At 43.2% G+C, this 21,234-nt stretch overlaps 1 protein-coding gene across 3 annotated transcripts in view; it reads right to left on the bottom strand.

Annotated features, from left to right (window-relative positions):
• The window catches only part of CAPN3 (calpain 3), a 49,135-nt gene extending 33,607 nt beyond the window's left edge, over positions 1–15,528 (bottom strand). For all 3 annotated transcript variants that reach the window (XM_021695621.1, XM_021695620.1, XM_021695622.1), the window contains exon 1: positions 15,220–15,528. In XM_021695621.1, coding sequence (XP_021551296.1) covers positions 15,220–15,528 — 309 coding nt within the window. The remainder of the gene's footprint in view (positions 1–15,219) is intronic.
• Between the last annotated feature and the right edge of the window lie 5,706 nt (positions 15,529–21,234).

Raw genomic sequence — 21,234 nt, 5'->3', positions numbered from 1 at the left:
ATGGACAACTTGAATGTGAGAGCTGGGAGCCGACACAGGTGGACACCGGGGCCTGGCAGCCTGCCCCTGAGGGGGATGCTGCCCCTGTCCAGTCACTGACTCCTGCCAGCCTGCACCTACTCTGGGCTCCTCCGAGTGTGGTCTTTGGACGACCTGCATCAGAATCACCTGGATGCCAGTTTAAAAAGCAGATTCCCAGGATTCACCCTAGACCTAAGGATTCACATATTCTTGGTAGGGCTCTGGGACTCTTCAGTTTAAAGAAGCATCCCAGGAGATTCTTATGTCCACTGGGGTTTGAATCCATGACATTAGCATTACAGAGTACTGTAACAGCTCAATATAATTTTTGAGGTCAGTTCTTTTAAGAAATAAGTATATTTTTATTACTTTTATACATGAACAAAGTTTTAAAAAATCAAACAATACAAAAGGTACATAGAGGAATAGCAGGCTCTTGCCCGGCAAATCCCTCTCCTCAGAGACAGCTACTTTTAATTATTTTTTTTTTAATTTTATTTATTTATTTATTTATTTATTTATTTATTTATTTATTTATTTAGTGAGTGAGGGGAGGGGCAGAGGGAGAGGGAGTGAGAGAATCTTAAGCAGACTCTGTGCTGAGTGTGGAGCCCGACTTGGGGCTTGATCTCATGACCCAGAGCCAAAATCAAGAGTCAGACGCTTAACTGACTGAGCCACCCAGGCGCCCCAACTTTTAATTCTTTTAGCAATTTCTTTTGGGATTTACCTCTATATTTCTAAATAATATCTTTCTTTTTTTTAAAAAAAGGTTTATTTATTTATTTATTTATTTGAGAGAGAGTGAGAGATCACAAGCTGGGGGGAAGAGCAGAGGAAGAGGGAGAAGCAGGCTCCCCACTTAGCAGGGAGCCCAATGCAGGGCTCAACCCTCCTGGGATCCTGGGATCATGACCTGAGCTGAAGGCAGACACTTAACCGACTGAGCCACCCAGGCGCCCCTAAATAATATCTTTCTATTGTTAGTTTTTAATTTATTATTAAGAGTCCAGTCTTTCATCATGGATCTCTCTTTACTTTTTTTTTTTAAGATTTATTTATTTATTTGAGAGAGAGAGAGCACAGTGGGGAGGGGCTGAGGGAGAGGGAAAGAGAGTCCCAAGCAGACTCCATGCTGAGTGCAGAGCCCGACATTGGGCTGGATCTCAGGACCGTGAAATCACAGCCTGAGCCGAAAACCAAGAGTTGGAGACTCAACTGACTGAGCCACCCAGGCGGCCCTAATTTATTATTTTTAGAAAGTATCAGCAGAGTTCCTATTTTGACAAATGAGATTTAGGCTTCTCACATTATGCTTTGCCCACCATTTTTCCCAAATAGTTTCCCAAATAGTTACAAATTTTGGTAAAATTAAAATTCTGAATTTACTTGAGTATGATTAGGTGAATATTGTTCACTTCTTAACTAAGTGTTATGCTGTAGAGTCCTTTCTGTAGAAATGTTTCTTTTCTCTTATTCTTTATAATTTTCTGATTTTCTATGTATCTATCAATGCTTTTCCTCAGTAAGCAGTTTCTCCAAATACTTAAACTCATCAGATAACCTAGTGGTTCCTTTGCTGTCCCCCCAAGGCCTTCCTTTGCAGCCTCATTCTCCTTACAGACTGGACTGGCTGCGCTCCAGGTTAGAAGCTGTGGCCTGGGACTGACTGTGCCTTTCTGGGTGGAATTCCATTTCCCAGATCTTAATTCTTCTTTCATTTACTCCTTGACTGGATTGGCAAACAACTTGCAGCTTTGTAAGAAAGGGTGCATGGAAGGTAAGTCCCCTGAGTCATTGCCCAGCTAACTCTGTTTTCTACTTTTGCACATGATTGAGAATTTGGCTAGGTATTTTAAGTTGAAAAGCATTTTCCCTCAAAATTTTTAAGGCATGGTTTCATTGCTTCTAGCATCTGGTATTGTTGAGAAGTATGGTATAACTTGATGAACATTCCTTTGTGTGTGACCTGTCGTTTCCCTCTGAAAGCTTTTAGGGTTTTCTACCCTTCCTTCCTATTCCTCCTGCCCCCAATTCCAAAAGCCACATTTATGTGCCTTGGTATGAGTTTATTTTTTTATTCTTTGCTGAGCACTCAGTGACTCCTTTCAATATAGAGATTTTGCCCTCAGTTCTGGAATATTCTTATATTATTTCTTTGACATTTCTCTCCCTTTCAATTATTTCTTTCCTTCCTCCCTTCCTTCCTTTTTCCTTTCTTTCTTTTTGTGAAACTTCTAAAAATCAGATGTTAAACCTCCTCTAATTTTATTGTATTTTCCTATTTGTGTTTGTTCTACATACTAGATTTCCTTGATTTTATATTTAACCCAGCTATTAAAAATTTAAATTTCTACTCTCATAGTTTTCTACTTTATATTATTTATATGTTTATATTATGAAAAATTTCAAACTTACAGAAAAGTTTAAAGAACGGACATCCATATAGCTTATGTCTCGATTCAACAATTGTTAACATTTCGTCATCTTTGTTTTACCTATCTATATTTGTATATATAGATTTTATTTTTTTTGCTGAGCCATTTGAAAGAATGTTGACAGTACCATGACACTTCACACCTAAATACTTATAAGTATACTTGGGATACAGCAGGCATCTCCTAAGGACAAGAGCACTTTCCTACTGACTGTAATGCCCTTATCACTAAGAAACTATTATTAATTATTATTCTCTAATATTATCCAAGATCTATATCCATATGCTAATTTCTTCAGTTGTTCTCCAAATGTCTTTTATAGATGCTTTTAAAAAAAAAAAATTATTGGGCGCCTGGGTGGCTCAGTTGGTTAAGCGACTGCCTTCGGCTCAGGTCATGATCCTGGAGTCCCTGGATCGAGTCCCGCATCGGGCTCCCCGCTCGGCAGGGAGTCTGCTTCTCCCTCTGACCCTCCCCCCTCTCATGTGCTCTCTCTCTCTCAAATAAATAAATAAAATCTTAAAAAAAAATTATTTATTTATTTCAGAGAGAGAGAGCACAAGCGGGGGTGGGGGGAGGGGCAGAGAGAGAAGCAGGCTTCCCACTGAGCAGGGAGCTCCACACAGGGCTCTATCCCAGGACCCTGGGATCATGACCTGAGCCGAAGGCAGACACTTCACTGACTGAGCCACCCAGGCACCCCATAGCTGCTTTTTTTGAACCAGAATCCAATTAAGTTTCACACATTGAAATTTAATAATTTAATAATTGGATTAGGTGATGTTGAAGTGAGCATTAGTGAATTAGAAGGGAGAGCAGAAGAAATCACCTAGAATATCACACAGAGAATCAAAGATATGGGAAGTTTTTTAAAAAGAAAGAGAAAAATGGTTAAGAGATACTTGGGATAGAGCAAAGTAAGTTCAGCATATATCTAATTGGAGTTCCAGAAGAAGATAATAGAAAATATGAAAAGAATTAATATTCTAAGACATTTTTTAGGATTGACCAATGACGCCAATCCTCAGATTCAGGAATTCCAGTGAATACTAAACAGGAAAGATATATAGAAATATATGTTGGGACAAATCATAGAGATATTGCAAATGCCATAGAGAAGAGATCTTAAAAGCAGTCAGAGAGAAAAGGCAGATGGCCTATTAAGGGACACCAATTAGAATGACTCATTTCGGCAAGAATGTAAGCCAGATGATATTAATGAGGATCAACCTATTACTGATTACCCAGGAAAACTATTTCATGAGTGAGAGGAAATTTTATACAAATAAAAATTGAGAATGCTTACTACAAATAGACACTCACTAAAGAAACTTCTAAACAAGGTCCTTTAGGAAAAAGCAAAATTATTTTAGGAGGAAAAGTCTAAGACTCAAGAAGGAACAGTAAAAAAAGAAATTGGTAAACATGTGTAAATCTGACTGAATATTGACTGTTTTAAAAATTGTAATATTTTCTATTTTTTAAGGTTGTAAAATCAATATAGAACTAAAATTATGAGTACTTGGAGTCAAAGTGCCTTACGGTCCTCATACTGTTTATGAGGAAAATAAAGCTATTGATCAATTTCAGGCTTTGTCAAGATGAAATGTGTGTTAATCATTTAGGGCAACCACTGAAAAAACAGAAATAGTCAATAACTTCCGAACTAGTAGAAAGAAAAAAATAAAACACTTTTAAAATTTTTTAGGTGGGAGAGGGGCAGATGGAGAAGGAGAGGGAGAATCTTAAGTGGGATCCATGCCCAGCATGGAGCCTGATGTGGGGCTTGATCTCACGACCCTGAGATCATGACCTGAGCCGAAATCAAGATTTGGACACTTAACCAACTGAGCCACCCAGATGCCCTGAGAAAACACTTTGATTACATTTTTGAAAAGGCAGAATGAGGAAAAAAGGAACATTTAAAAATCAATATCAACAGAAAGGTTATGGTTAATATGATAGAAATAAATCCAATATATTTTCATAAATATATATAATAAATGTTATATATATAATAAATGTTCATAATCAGTGTAAATTGACTAAAACCTTCAGTTAAAAGACAAAAGTTTTCAGATTAGATTTTTTTTCTAAACTCTAAGCAGTTTATAAGAAACACACCCTAGACATGAGGACATAGAAATCTATATCTAGTCTATCCAACAACGAAACACTAAGATTGAGTTCCCTTTAAAACTGGGAGCCGGACAGATTCTGTTATCTCCTTTATTATTAACATGATGCTGGAGGTTTTAGCCAGTGCAGTAAAACAGGAATTAGGTTGCTGAATACAGTTGCGCATAATGTACTGGGTGGTCCTGTCATTATTTACAAATGACCTTACTATCTATATAGAAACAGAACCTAAGACAAATAACTTGGGATCTACAGTTAAATTGTTAGAATTACTAAGTTTAGCAAATATATTGGATATAAAAGTCAAATACATGTTTATGCCTGAGAAATTGAGTACAATTTTAAGAAAGATGCCCTTCCTAAAAACAACAAAAACAAAAGGTGCCTAGGAAGAAATCTGACAAAGGATGTTCAAGACCTTTGTGGAGAAAATTACCAAAGAACTTGATTAAAAGATACTAAAGGAGGGCGCCTGGGTGGCTCAGTCAGTTGAACGTCTGCCTTTGGCTTGGGTCATGATCTTGGGGTCCTAGGATGGAGCCCTGCATCGGGCTCCCTGCTCAGCAGGGAGCCTGCTTCTCCCTCTCCCACTCCTCCTGCTTGTGTTCCCTTTCTCGCTGTGTCTCTCTCTGTCAAATAAATAAATATTTAAAAAAATAAGATACTGGGCGCCTGGGTGGCTCAGTTGGTTAAGCGACTGCCTTCGGCTCAGGTCACGATCCTGGAGTCCCGGGATCGAGTCCCGCATCAGGCTCCCTGCTCGGCAGGGAGTCTGCTTCTCCCTCTGACCTTCCTCCCTCTCATGCTCTCTGTCTCTCATTCTCTCTGTCAAATAAATAAATAAAATCTTTAAAAAAAAAAAATAAGATACTAAAGGAGACTCGATTAAATGGAGAGATATCCCTTCTTCATGGATAGGAAGACTCAATATTGTCAAGACATGCATTCTTCCCAGATTGATTCAATGCAATCTCAATGAAAATCCCAACAGGATTTTTTGTGGAACCCAACACCCTGATTCTAAAGTTTAAATGGAAAGGCAAAGAGCCAGGGCGCCTGGGTGGCTCAGTTGGTTAAGCGACTGCCTTCGGCTCAGGTCATGATCCTGGAGTCCCGGGATCGAGTCCCACATCGGGCTCCCTGCTCGGCGGGGAGCCTGCTTCTGCCTCTGACCCTCCCGCCTCTCATGTGCTCTCTCTCTCTCATTCTCTCTGTCTCAAATAAATAAATAAAATCTTAAAAAAAAAAAAAGAAAGGCAAAGAGCCAGATATAGTTAAAACAATACTGGAGAAGAAAAACAAGTTGGGAGTACTTGCTCTACTGAATGTCAAGACTTGTTGGCAGAAGGTGTGGATTCGGCACAAAGATCAGTAAACACAAGTGGAACATGGTAGAGACCGTGGAAACAGAACCACACCTTGGTAGACATTTGCCCTGTTTAAAAAGTAACATTACAGAATAGTTGGAAAAACAACAAAATGTGATCCCTATCTTATATAAGAAAAATCATTTCTAGATGGATTATAGACCCAAATATAAAGGCAGAAAAATTAAGTTTCTAAATGATAATAAAGAAGAATGACTTTGGTTTAGGAAAAACTTTTTTTTAATTTTAATTTTAATTTTTTTGAGAGAGAGAGAGAGAGAGCATGCATGAGAGCGGGGGTGGAGGGTGGAGGGGCAGAGGCAGAGGGAGAGAGAGAATCTTAAGCAGGCTCCACACCCAGAGCAGAGCCCAATGTGGGGCTCGATCTCATGACCCTGAGATCATGACCTGAGCCAAAATTAAGAGTTGGAGGTTAACTGATGGAGCTACCCATGTGCCCCTAAGAAAAACTTTCTTTTTTCTTTTTTTTTTTTTTTAATTTTTTTTTTTTTTTTTAAGATTTTATTTATTTGCGAGAGAGACAATGAGAGACAGAGAGCATGAGAGGGAGGAGGGTCAGAGGGAGAAGCAGACTCCCCGCTGAGCAGGGAGCCCGACGCGGGACTCGATCCCGGGACTCCAGGATCATGACCTGAGCCGAAGGCAGTCGCTTAACCAACTGAGCCACCCAGGCGCCCAAGAAAAACTTTCTTAACAGAACATAAAAAGCACTAGCTATAAAGGAAAAAAAATAGTAAATTAAGAATTTAGAACTTTTAATTAAGAGATTTTAATTAAGAATTTTTAAACTAAGAAAGCCCTTAAGAGAGTGAAAAGGCAAGTCACAAAGTGGGAGAAAATATATTTTTTAAAGATTTTATTTATTTATTTGACAGAGAGAGCAAGTGAGCACAAGCAGGGGGAGCAGCAGAGGGAGAGGGAGAAGCAAGCTCCCCGCTGCGTAAGGAGTCCGATGCGGGGCTCGATCCCAGGACCCTGGGATCATGACCTGAGCTGAAGTAAGATGCTTAACCGACTGAGCCACCCAGGTGCCCCAAGAAGATATTTATAACACATCTAACCAATAAAAAATCAGTATCCAAAGATGCCTACAATTCAAGTTGAACAAGACAAACTCAACAGAAAAACTAGCAAAGACAGGTATTTAATGGACAGCGAGGTAACAAATGGTCAAGAAATACATGAATGTATGAAAAGATGCTCTGCCTCATTCATAATCAGGGAAATGCATTTTTTCATACATTTCTTGGCTGTTTCTGTCCCTGCCCCTCCCATTTTCAGCTTTTTTTTTTTTAAGATGTTATTTATTCATTTGAGACACAGAGATAGAGAGAGAGAGAAAGCATGAGCAGGGAGAGGGAGAAGCAAGCTCCTTGCTGAGCCAGGAGCCAGATGTGGGGCTCGATCCCAGGACCCTGGGATCATGACCTGAGCTGAAGGCAGACGCTTAACCATCTGAGCCACCCAGGCGTCCCCCATTTTCAGCATTTTACTGCTGAGCTATTTCAGCTTCTTCGCTATGATGTCTAGATCTCTGTCCCTGTCAGTAGGAGCTGCTGTCTTGTGGAATATAAGGGGAGGCAGTCCTAATTATTTATTGAATTTACACTTTCACCAGAACTTACCTCCCCCCACCCCACCCCAGCACGGCGCCATCATGACTACTGAGTCAAGAGAGGGCTGGCTCTCAATGGGGTACCTCATTTTGCCTTTGATTTACCATCATCATTATTTATTGATTCACTGTGTTCAGTATGTCATTTACAACATGCCATTTAATCCTTACAACAACTTTATGGAAGTAAGGATTTTCATATTCTTTTCACAGATGAGGAAACTGAGACCTGAAAATGGTCAGTAACCTGCCTGAGGCCACTTTGTTAAGAGGTGGAGTTGGGATTCGAATCAAGTTTGTCTGGCTTCGAAGCCTGTGCCCTTCATCACTGAGTTATGCTCTAGTCCTTTGCTGTCGCGGCTCCTAGGAATTACTACCTCACCTTGAACACCTACTAGGACTTCAAGGGTGCTAGCTCAGAACAGCTACGCAATGACAGTATCACTATGCCCGTTATGGGCAGAACATCTTTCATACATTCATGTATTTCTGGATCTTTGTTACTTGCTGTCCGTGAAATACCTGTCTTTTGCTAATTTTTCCATTGAGTTTGTCTTTTTCAAGTTGAATTTTAGGCATCTTTGGATACAGATTGCTTAAGGGTTAGATGTGCTATAAATATCTTCTCCCACTTCATGGTTGCCTTTTCACTCTCTAAAGGGCTTTTTTTTAAAAAAAAAAAAAAAAAGAAAAGATTTTATTTATTTATTTGTCAGAGAGAGAGAGAGAGCACAAGCAGGGGGAGTGGCAAGCAGGGGGAGTGGCAGGCAGAGGGAGAAGCAGGCTTCCTGCAGAGCAAGGAGCCAGATGCTGGGCTTGATCCCAGGACTCTGGGATCATGACCTGAGCCAAAGGCAGACACTTAACTGACTGAGCCACCCAGGTGTCCCTACTTTTTTTTTTTTTAAAGTAGGCTCCACACCCAGCGTGGAGCCCAACATGGGGCTTTAACTCACAACCCTGAGATTAAGACCTGAGCTGAGATTGAGTCAGACGCTTAACACCCAGGCATCTTAAGGGTATTTATTAATTTAAACTTTAAAAAAAAGATTTATTTATTTGAGGTGGGGAGGGGCAGAGGGAGAGGGAGAAATAGTCTTTTAAGCAGACTCCACACTGAGCGTGGAGCCCCATGTGGGACTCAATCCCATGACCCCGAGATCACACCTGAGCCAAACCAAGAGTCAGTCGCCCAACCGACTATGCCACCCATGCACCCCTAATTTGACTTGTTAGTGGCTGAGCCAGCCAGGGTTCAGACCAGGTCTGTTTGGTTCTAAATTTAGTTTTCTTAACCACTCTGCAGGATGCCCTCAGGTCTTCCTCTTTGTAGCCAGCCCAGTGATCCCACTTCTCTCTAAACTGTCTGACAGAAGAGGACACTCTCAATCAGGTTGCAAGCAGCCCTCCTCCTGAGCTGGGTTCAGGAAAGATAAGTAATATCCCTGGGAGAAGAAGCTACGTAGCCAGCGACTGGGCTCCTAACCCTGGAAACAGAGGGCTCACTGCACACAGCCTGGGTTTTCCTATAGTTCTCTTTCTTTCCTCTCATTCCACACTGGCAGGGAGTAGCTTTTATTTTATGCCAACCTAGAGTTTCTTCTTTTTAGAGTTGAGTAACGGCGAGCCAAGTGACCCCCTGGCTGGGAAGACACCCAGGGAAGAGTGTTATTTATGCAGGGGCTGGGGCACGTGGAAGGGACCGTGAGAGCAAGAGACCTCTGTTGTCACCCCGGGTTGTCAGGAAGCTTCCAACTTCGGGGTACCGATGCAGTGGCCAAGCACTGGGTGCTCGGGAGGCAGTGGTCCTCTATACTCCACATTTCACCCCTTTCCATTAGCTTTGTTTCAGACTGAAAGGAACCAGGCTGCTTGCAAAAATGATTCATTCCAGGTCTGGGGGAAGAAATGTACAAGACAAGCCTGGGACGTTTTGGTGTGGCCAGAAAACAGGATGCTATTTAAGATTAACGGGGTTGGGACGCCTGGGGTTAAGCGTCTGCCTTCGGCTCAGGTCATGATCCCAGGGTTCTCAATCGAGCCCCACGTCGGGCTCCCTGCTTATCGGGAGCCTGCTTCTCCCTCCCTCTCCCTCTGCCTGCTGCTTCCCCTGCTTGTGCTCTCTCTCTCTCTCTCAAGTAACCTGGGATCATGACCTGAGCCGAAGGCAGACGCTTAACGACTGAGCCATCCAGGTGCCCTATAAGGAATTTTTGAGAGCAGTTTTAATACTATCTTCCTGGTATTCTGGGGAATATAATAAACTTCTAAAAGTTGTGATGGTGATTATTTAGATTTGAAGTTGGGATGAAAATGGTAAAGCAAGTGTCAGCTTCTCTTTCTTTTTTTGTTTTGGCTTTTTAAATTTTTATCTTAATTCCAGTTAACATACAGTGTAATATTAGTTTCAGGTGTACAATATAATGATTCAACAATTCCATACATCACCTGCTGCTCACCTCACAAGTGCCCTCCCTAATCTAAATCACCTATTTCACCCATCCCCCCCACCTCCCCTCTGGTAACCACCAGTTTGTTTTCGATAATTAAGAATCTGTTTTTTAATTTGTCTCTTTCTCTTTTCCCCCATTTGCTGATTTGTTTCTTAAATTCCACATACGAGTGAAAACGTATGGTATTTGTCTTTCTCTGACTTATTTCGCTTAGCATTATACTCTCTGGCTCCATCCATGTCGTTGCAAATGGCAAGATTTCTTTTTTTTTTATGGCTGAATAATAGTCCTATATATATATACATCCCACCTCTTCTTTATCCAGTCATCTATGGATGGAAACTTGGGCTGCTTCCATTTCTTGGCTATTGTAAATAATGCTGTTATAAACGTAGGGGTGCATGTATCCCTTTGAATTAGTGTTTTTGTATTCTCTGGGTAGATATTCAGTAGCGCGGTTGTTGGATCGTAGGGCAGTTCTATTTTTAACTTTTTGAGTAAGCTCCATACTGTTTTCCACAGTGGCTGCACCATGTGTCAGCTTCTCTCAAGCAGGGCACTCTCCAGGTGTTAGTTGGGGCTTCACAGTCCCTCAGAGATCTGGAACTCCCACCTCATAGCGTCTGAGAGGAGAGGCCTCCCCCCACCAGCATTCAGGGGGTTCCAGGCAGTTGCTTCCGTATGGCTCTTTCCCCACTACTGTGCTTTCCACACTCTGGCCTCTGGGTGTGCTGGCTCATCCTGTCTGTGTAACTGAAGGCACTTCCTCCCTTTACCAAGAAGTTACTTTTTACTCACCCCAGGCATTTCACAAGTTCGTGAGTAAAGATGTCTTTGGGTGTTGGGGCTCCTGGGTGACTCAGTCGTTAAGCGTCTGCCTTTGGCTCAGGTCATGATCCCAGGGTCCTGGGATCGAGCCCCGCATCGGGCTCCCTGCTCAGCGGGAAGCCTGCTTCTCCCTCTCCTTCTGCCCCTCCCCCCGTTTGTGCTTTCTCACTCATTCTCTTTCAAATAAATAAATAAAATCTTAAAAAAGATGTCTTTGGGTGTCAGGTCAAGCGGAGGGATGACACTGGGGTGTGTGGCCTCTTGCCCTGTTGCTTCCCCCCACCCCACTTGGGTTTCTGTTCTGGCTCCTTCCCTCTTGTAAATAAACTAGCATTTTTTTCCCCCACTATAAACAACAATCACGTCCACCCCCAGAGAGAAATTATTCTTTTTGTAGTTATAAGAATCTTCCTAATTTTTCCTTATGAATTTTCCTCATGAAGAGAAAAGCTGGAGTCTGCCATGCTAAGGATTCACATTTTGTTAAGCACATTTGGCTAAGTATCTGTAAAAAAATCAGATAATTTTGTAGTGGTAACAAGACCTGACCTGAAAAATGTAATGATTATTATCACTATTTTAAAATTTTTGTTTATTTAAGTAATCTCTACACCCAACGTGGGCCTCATGACCCCAAGATCGAGTCCCACACTCTTCCGACGGAGCCAGCCAGATGCCCCTATTTATTACTTTTTTATTGAAGTATAATTAACATACAGTGTTATATTAGTTTCAGGTGTACAACATTCAGGTGATTCAGCAATTCTATACATTACGTTAATCAGTGCTCACCTCATTAAGTGCAGTCACCATCTGTCACCAAACAACATTATTACAGTCTTATTGACTATATTCCCTATGTTGTACTTTTCAGTTCCATGACTTATTTATTTTATAACTGGAAGTTTTTACCTCTTAATCCCTTTTATCTATTTCACCCATTCCCCGACCCACTTCCCTCCTGGTAACCACCAGTTTGTTTAATGTATTTAAGAGTCTTTTTGTTTGTGTGTCTCTTTCTTTATTTGTTCATTTGTTTTGTTTCTTAGATTCACATTTGAGGGAAATCATTTAGTATTTGTCTTTCTCTGACTTATTTCACTTAGTATTATACTCTCTAGGTCCAACTACTACATTGTAAATGGCAATATTTCATTCTTTTTTATGGCTGAGTAATATTCCTGTGTGTGTGTGTGTGTGTGTGTGTGTGTGTGTGTGTGTGTTTGTGGGCACTTATGTTGCTTCCATATCTTGGCTATTGTAAATAATACTGCAGTAAACATAGGGGTGCATATATTTTTTTGAACTAGTGTTTTTGTTTTCTTTGGGTAAATACCCAGTAGTGGAATTATTGGATCATAATGTATTTCTATTTTTAATTTTTTGAGGAACCTGTTTTCCACAGTGGCTGTACCAATTTACATTCCCACCAACAGTGCACAAGGGTTCCTTTTTCTCCACATCCTCGCCAACATTTGTTACTTCTATGTCCTTTGGATTCTAGCCATTCTAACAAAGTGATATTTCATTGCTTTTGATTTGCATTTCCCTGATGAAATTGGGCAAGAGTAATCAGTTTTTCAGAGGCCCTGTTTCTCTTTTGTCTAGGGGTTTGTCATCAGAAAATTTGGCTCAACAATTGGGAAGTGTTGTATGGTTTGTTTGCTTTCTGATTCTAGAAATAGATCATAGAAGGAAGGGCAAAAGGAATCAGTTTGGCCTGGAGACTCAATGCATGAAGCTCCCTGGTAGAGGAGGAAAAGAGTGAGGTAGCACTGGTGAGTGAGTGGGAAGAGATTATGGGTGTGCCTGGACAGAGGGCCTGGCTGTCCCTTCTTTGAGGAGGGAAAGGCTGAAAGTACAGCATCATCTTAACTAGAATTATAGGTGGCTTGAATAATTCTCCCCTTATCATCATCACCACCACCACCACCATCCAATTGAAATAAGTACTACTTGATTGTGTATACTCAGATTGGCTTTCAGTGATTCTGTGCCTCACATAGTAAAAGCAGGAAGGGCCTCTCCTAGGACACAGTCTCCACTTCAGACTGCTCAAACCTGGTAAAGGTTACGACATCTATGGAATGCATGGGAAACTTAGGTCTCCAAGAAGTGCTTTACACTTCAGAAATTTCTGGAATCATTTCACTGTTTCAATGTCAATCAACTTGTGATTGCCCTTTCTGGACCTTAATCACTTCACCTGTACGTGAGGGGGTGTTGGTGGGGGGGGCACAGTTTGAAACAGGTCTTCTGGTGCCCCCCAATGTCACACTGACAATGACAGTATACATTTTAGGACTGACGTAGAGCCTAGAGCATAACAGACCCTTACGTTGTTCTTAGTAATATGCAAGTCTAGCTTTTAAGACTAAAATCCACCAATGATTTCACTAAAAACAGCATTTGTGAATTTTTTTTTCTCTGCAGTAGTATTAGAAAAGACTTTTAGGGGGCGCCTGGGTGGCTCAGTTGTTTAAGTGTCTAACCCTTGATCTCAAGCTCAGGTAGTGAGTTCAAGCCCTGAGTTGGTTTCCACGCTGGGCATGGAGCCTACTTAAAATAAATAAATAAATAAAAAGGCTTTTAGGAACACCCCCACCACCTTGGAGTGCTGGGCTGCCCTTAGCTCTTAATGCTCAATGCCCTCAGCTGTGGGTTTTCATTCACCACCAGCAGCTGAGTACCCACTGTGGGCCTGGTCCTTCCCTGGCTAAGGGGGTCCCGAGATGACCAGGAATGGTTCCAGTTCTCAGCAGATGGGGAACAGACATGTGAAAGCTTGAAGGAAGTGATACCTGAGCAGTGGGGAGGGGTGAGGGGGAGCAGATCAGATAAAAACAAGGTCATTCCAAACAGAGAGCATGAGCAAAGGCCTTTAGATACAGGATCTGGAGCAACAGAGCAGCTGAATGTGTCGGGTCCAACGGGAGAGGGTGAAGATGAGATGGACAGTAGGCAGGGGCCTGCGTGGGAGGGCCTGTAGCTCAGCTAAGGAGTTTGGACTTATCCTGAAGGCATGTGGGGAGGGGAGAGCAGTGTCATCGAAGATACTTCAACAGGGATGTGACATGTCCCATTCCTCTAGCAGCAGGGCAGGGACTGGGCTGCGGAATGAAGTTCTTGCCAGTCCTTTCTTCTAAACTGAGGGTCCTCAGGGCAGTCACAGGACTTACCACAGAACTATCAGGAGAGGAAAGGAGCCTTGGACATTGCATCTCAGGTTAGAAAGGAAAACATGGCTCATCGATGGCACTAGGTCCCAGAGTAACTTGATTAAGCTAATGAATAGCACTGAGCCTCAGTTCCAATGATCTCCTCAGTGTGTGTGTGAGTGTGTGTGTGTGTGTGTGTGTGTGTCAGGATTCTAGACTCCAGGACAGCAGGAATTTTTCTTTTTCTTTCTTTTTTAAAAGATTGATTTATTTATTTGGGGCGGGGAGTGAGCAGGGGGAGGGGCAGAGGGAGAGTGAGAATCTCAAGCAGACTCCCTGCTGAGCGCAGAGCCCCCCGACCACGACAATGTGGGGCTCCATCCCAGGACCCTGAGATCATGACCTGAGCCGAAATCAAGATCTGGCTGCTTAACCGACTGAGCCACCCAGGTGCCCCAATTTTTGTCTTTCTTGTTCACTGTTGTCTCCTCAGTCAATTGCCCACTTTCTGGCTCTATCTGGCAGATGCCCAATAAATTCCTTGAATTAAGAATAAGAGTCATATGGGAGGTCTGATCAGAGAGGGGAGTAGGGGGATAGGATTTTCGGTCTGATAGATCACTATAAATGAAACCTGGAGGCTGGAAGAGTTACCTAAAGAGAAGGGGTTTTAATCCGGGCTGTCATGCCCTCTCTGGATGTACTTCTTCTGTGTGCCCTTCTCGTTTGTGGGGTGAGGTATGTGGACAAAAATGATTGCTAGGATTTCTTCTCATCCTAACATCTAATGCTAGAAAAAGTGGTCTTTGCTGGCTACTCTCCTCTTTCCAGGGCTTCTGTGTTGCAGAAAGTCATGGCTACTGACAAACTAAGGAACAACATCATGATTTTAGCCCGAGAAATGGAAGGACTGTCACAAAGACTTGTTCTGGGAAAGGGATGCTTACTTTTATAGGATGAATTAAACTGAGTTCCCATTACTTTTATACAAAGCAAGATGTTTTTCAGAAAAAGAGAGCAAGAGAGTGAGAATGGGCCTGGCCTCCGCTGAGGACAGAGCCCACGGGGCTGCCAGGATCCTTCCCCCTCCTGCCCATGTGCACTGTGGAGCTGCGGGGAGGTGCTGATGGGGAGGACTTCTCGGAGGGAAAAAAAAACCCAAGCCTGCGAGCTACTCACCGGAGGTCTCTTCCAGATGAACTGGATGGGGAACTTCTGGCTGTAAAAGAGAGAGGTCTCATCTGGTGGGAACTCGGGATCCAGATAAAGAACCTTCTTTTCTAGACATTTCTTACGAAGCTGCTCAAATGTCTTCTCTTTCACTCCAATAATGGGGAAATTGCGGCTGATGATGGCCGAATAGATGCCACTTGGGTTTGCGCCCCCGGCCTCGGTGGTCTTGCCTTGGCCCAGCTGGGGAATCGGCCCGGGGGACCTGGGCTCCGCCCCCGTCCGTGGGGCCACAGATGCGCTAATGACAGTTGGCATGGCAGGCAAATTTGGAAGGAAAAGGTTTTTTAAGGAAAACAAGATCCAGCTACCTGCAAGGGAAGGAAGCAATGGCCAAGGGGAAGTTGGAGTGATTCTGTCATCTGAGAGAAAAACGTCCACATCCACCCCCGGAGCTAAAGCCCATCAGAAGGTCATCCAGCTTCTGTCCATCCTAAAAGCCGAGCCGTGATCCCTAAGTCGGAGGTTTTCCTGAGGCAGGAGCACTAGAGGGTTTCGGCGGCGGTGTTTACCTGGGGGCTCCTGCCGGCAGTTCGCATGCCGGAGGGAGAGGCGGAGGGGAGAGGGAGGCTTGTGTTTCACTGGCCTGGAGAAGCTTGAGCCAGGAAAACTAAAAATAGACATGAAGGAAGATTATGAGTATGAGAGCCCGGGAGGCTAGCGTGCAGCCAGACAGCGTGGTGGAGCAAGAAGGACCGGGCTAGGGACGTTCCCGCGTTGTCGTTGAGTGCTGGTGTTATCAGGAGACGAAAGGGGAATATTTGAGGAGATTGGACGCTGAAAATTAGCCAAGAACTGCTGATGCGTTATTGAGTCGGCACGTAGGCAGATCGTCCCCCCATCGGCCACCACGTGAATGCAGAACAATATTGAGAAAAAAGGTAGCCAGAGTGAATGTGAGATCCTGAATTCTAGGAGGATATTCTAGACATCGTTGAGAACATAATCTTTACGTTCTAAAACTCTAGGTTATCAGAACATTATTCAGTTGGGTTTGGCATCTCTTCGAGAATGTTATGGTGTCAGCGTCCCGTGAAACTGTCTGGGTGGAAAATGCCACTCTGCGGAGTCCCCAGTTGAGAAAAATGCCTGTCTCTTTCTTGCCCACTTGACCCAGATACTTCTTGTCTCTCCTCACCCCCCAAATAAATACTGGACCAAATGTGCTACAAAGAGTGCCCCTGAGTAGACTATGCAGGCACGTCACATTAGGCGTCTGAGTCAGAAGGTGGAATTGGTCACTGAATCGCGTTGCCTCTTGAGTCCCGGGGGGGTGTCATTCCAAAAGAGTTGGTTTCAGGGCTCTCAGATAAGAACACAAGTGGCTCTGGGGAAGGGAGCTGTGTGCCTGGTGTCCTCCGCCTTGTGTTGTACCCATGGTGGCTACTACCCGGGCCGTCAGGAGATGGCTACATTCCACGTGTGGCTCAGTGGGGGCTTGTCCTAGACTGCAGCCCTGCCGGCTCCCACGTGACCAGTCTCACCAGCCCAAGGCTAGAGGCTATGAGAGAAGGTGGGAAGTGACAGCTGAAAACAGGGAAGACTACCAGGCTCATGGTCGCTGGGGCTGCAGCTTTGAGGAGCCCTGTGTCTGGAGCTGATGCTTGTAGGGACCCTCAGCCTGTCCTCCTGTCCCCTAAGGAAACGCCCAAGGACCTTTACTACTACTCTTAGAGAGGCAGGATAGGGGAGGGCAGCCTGAAGGCTGACCGCCTGGGTTCAGAGTCTGGGCTCGTTGCTTGCTGGCTGTGCCTGTATAACTTGAGGTGAGTTACTTCTTCCTTTTTTCCTATGTCTCAGTTTTCTCACCTATAGAGTGGGTATGTGGATAGTCATTCTGTTATTGAGTTATCATAAAAATTAAACAACTTAATTTATGTAAACTACTTAAAATAATGCCAGGATTGTCTTAAGCACTCAATAAATGTTGTTGTTAGAGGTGACCTAAACTTAACATTATTTTGGGGTTAGATCAGGTTGCATTAGAGTCACTCATTGGTGCAGATCAGCATTCGGTCTCTGAGCATTTACTGAATATTTCCCATGTGTACAACACTGGGATATGTGTAATCTGCTCAGGATCACATGGTCACAGTGTCTCTAATCAGAGCATGCCTATCTGCCTACACTAAAAGAGCCTCTAAAAAGACTGACTTCCACTCTCAAACTCAACAATGACATGGAAAGCAGAGTGGGAGAAGTTTCCTTTCTCCACCCTCAAACGTTTGAGTCCCAGCCCGCTGTTCCATACCATCTTGAAATTTCACGGCACCCACCCACATTTTATTGTTTCTGCTCATTGAGCTTCCTGTTTGCCCTACAAGACAGTAAGCTCTGTGAAGCTGGGCCCTGGGTCCCCATTCCACTGTCAGGGTTAAGCACATTGAAAGCTTTTAATAAATATGTATTGTCTATCTGTTGAATGAAATGTCCCTATGTGAGGAGAAATTTCTTACCCTTCTTATTGCTTTGCTAATGCAATCAAAGCATCTTGGCTTATTTGTCCCGGGGGGAGGAGCTGTCTCTGGGCCACACACCCTCTGACCTTGCTTTCCTTGGCTGTCTCACCAAGTAACTTAGTAACTAACATGAGCGTGTGATAAAATGAGCCTATTGTCGTAGTAGGATGGGAATATCAAACACATGGAGTGCAAGGTGCTATTCATTTTGCTTTAACGATTGTTGTGGATAAAACCCCCTCTCAGATTAGCAGGTCTAAAAAACAAGGTTTATTCAGCTTGTTAGTAACTGTAGAAACTCCTGCTTTCTGGGAGAAATCCAATCTGGGCCCAAGGACAAAGGGCAGGGAATGAGCATGTGAAGAGCTGCACATTTCAATTCCCAGAAGTCTCTTCAAGGATAAAGAACTAGTTTTTATAACATATTTCAGCCAACATCATGCAATGTCTGTGATTGGAATGGTTCCTCCGGCACCGACACGGCCAGCTAATGGCTTCGTATCACTGTCTCTTCCAACAATAAATATTTCTTTGATTTAACTCTATTGGAAGCAATGCATTTGCTTATAACACCCATCATTCATTAAGTGCCTGCTGTGAGTTAGCCACTGCACATAGCTTTCAAAACTTTTAATTTTAAAGTAATTTTAGATTTACAAAAGAGTTGCAAGATGGTAAGAGTTTCCATATGCCTTTCACCCAGCTTCCCCTAATGTTTACACCTTACATAACCATGGTACAATGATTCAAACTAAGAAATTAATGCTGGTAAAATACTATTAACTAATCTACAAAAGACATTATTTTGATTTCTTTAGTGTTTCCACTAATGGTTTTGTTTTTTCCTCTTCTGTTACAGGCTCCGATTCGGGCTCCTGCACTGCATTTAACTGTTATGTCTCCCCAGGATCTTCCCATCTCTGATGGTTCCACAGTCTTTGTCTCATGACTTGGGACTGGTGAAGAGTACTTGGCAGGCATGCTATACAATATTCCTCAACTTGAGTTTGATGTTTTTCATTTGATTAGACAGGTTATGGATTTGGGGAAAGAATATCACAGTGGTCATATGCCCTTCTCATTTGGGGGTACATGATATACCTGTGTTTTATCACAGGTGACAGCAATCTTGATCATCTGGCTAAGGTGGAATCTACCAGGTTTCTGCAAAGTAAAGTTACTATTTTTTCCTTTCCATACACATAGTGTTACAGGATTGCAGGGTTCTTGTCTCACGGAGTCGAAGAATGAATCTTGCGGACACAAAAGGGTGAAGTGAAGTGAAGTGAGTTTATTTAGTGAAGGGGGGAACAGAAAGGAAAGAAAAAAGCTTTCTAGAGTGAGATGGGTCCCGAATGGGTTGCCACTGTGAGCTTTCCTGGTAGTCTTTTATTGAGAACTGACTAGGGAACTTAAATCTTGATGTCTCTACCACTAAGACCACGATGTTTACTTTTTCTTTGACGTTTGGTAATTTTCAGTGGTCCAGCTGTAGCTGTTACAGAGATACCTTGTCTCTGACATTTAAGACAAACGAGGTATTCTTGTTAGTCTCATTATATTCCCTTATCTCTGGTTTTGTACGCCTTAGCATTTTCCACATGAAGGATTTCTATGAACCTGAACATGTAGCCCCCTGCGTGAGCCTAGTCATGTAGCCCCCTACCTATCTCTCCCTACCTAGCCCCACCTATCCCTTACTCAATAGGATACATGTTTTTTTTCTTAAGTAGGCGCCACGTCCAGTGTGGAGGCCAACATGGGGGTTGAACTCATGGTCCTGAGATCAAGACCTAAGCTGAGATCAAGAGTCGGACACTTAACCGACTGAGCCACCCAGGTCCCCCCACATAGAATATTTTAAATCTGTATGACCACCTTGCGGGTTTGATTAACCCTATTTTACATGAGGAAACTTGAGATATCTGCTGTAATTTTATAGTGAGGTCGTGGAAAGCTCACAGAATTTTAGAAATTACCTCTTTTCTTCAACAAATGAGGAAACCAAGACCTGGAAAGATTAAATGACATAGCCAAGATCACTCAGCTGCAGAACCAAACTAGACCCCAGGTTTTCGGATTTCCAGGGAGGGACTTGAATGCGTAACTAGGACTCCAATAATGTGGGCTAGGTTTAAGATCGCTGGATCCTTGCATATAAATAGTGAGGGCTCCCCTTCCCTTAGCTCTGACTGGAGAGGAATTTAATACCACAGCCCTGCTAGAAACAACTGTCAAGAAGCAGCTGTCGAATTCTGGCCGGCCTTTCTGGGGCACTGCAGTCTTTTGCGAAGCTGGTCATAAGACAGGCAGATCTGATATCAGATGCCATCCTTTCTTTCTCCTAGAATGCTCTTTATATGGCTTCCATTGTCTGTGGTTAATATGGTAATCTGTTTCCAGTGGAGTTGCTAGTGGCTTTCTATGTCCTGGGCCTGGAAGTTATTTTAGTCGAGGGTGCTGCCCCTGGGATTTATGCAAGGCATTCGGGAGGTTTGGTAGGTGGAAATCTTAAAAGCAGAGTGGAAAGGTTGATGTTGTCATAGGAATTCCATTTCCCAGAAGGTTCTTGGGTAGGATGGTCAGTTATGGATGAAAAACCATTAAGCTCCAGATATTTATGTGTTTTGACTGTGTTTCTGCTGCCTATGATTATGATACCCCGATACTGAAAGAGGTGTGAAAAAGAGAAAGAACCCTGCCCACAGACCAAACTCCAGAATTGCGATTTTCTCTATGGCTATGGTGATCGGATTCATGCTTTTTTCTTTAAGGTTTTTATTTATTCATTTGAGAGAGAGAGAGAGTGAGAACACACATGCAGGAGCAAAGGAGAGGCAGGAGAGACTCCTGCTTAGCAGGGAGTCTGATGCAGGCTGATCCCAGCACCTGGAGATCAGGACCTGAGCCGAAGGCAGACATTTAACAGACTGAGTCACCCAGGCACCCCCAGATTCACTGGTTTTAGTTAACCAGGATATAGGGCTCAGCACAACTTTAAGACAAACTCTTGGTGACAGACTGTGCTTTCTCCTCTAGGGAGCCTTTAGGAGAATGGCCTGATCTGGGATTGGCCCTGGTCGTGTTGACACATGGGAGTTCACCTATTCTGAAGTGAGCTGTGCCCAGAACATAGTTAGTCCTATAGGTCAGTCTCAAATACAATCAGCCTCCTTGGACGGACAATGTCTTGGTACCTAGTCAAACTGGAGCCAAATCTTGGGATCACTTCTGTGAGGAACCGACCACCTCAGATTTACCACAGCCAGGATCTTCTGGATAACTCAGATCTGGGAAGAGAAGGATGGTGACCAAGCCGACCTTCCAAATGCATGAAGGACTTTCTCTGGTCCCTATACAGGTCATCTGCCCTAAAATAAATGCCCCCATCAACATGTAAACATGTATTCTATTTCTTTTTTTTTTTTTTAAGATTTTATTTATTTGACAGACAGTGAGAGAGGGAACAAAAGCAGGGGGAGTGGGAGAGGGAGAAGCGGGCCTC

The sequence above is a fragment of the Neomonachus schauinslandi genome, chromosome 9 (genome assembly GCF_002201575.2).
Source record: "Neomonachus schauinslandi chromosome 9, ASM220157v2, whole genome shotgun sequence".
Classification (NCBI taxonomy): Eukaryota; Metazoa; Chordata; class Mammalia; order Carnivora; family Phocidae; genus Neomonachus; species Neomonachus schauinslandi.
This window is presented reverse-complemented; position numbering and strand designations above follow the sequence as displayed.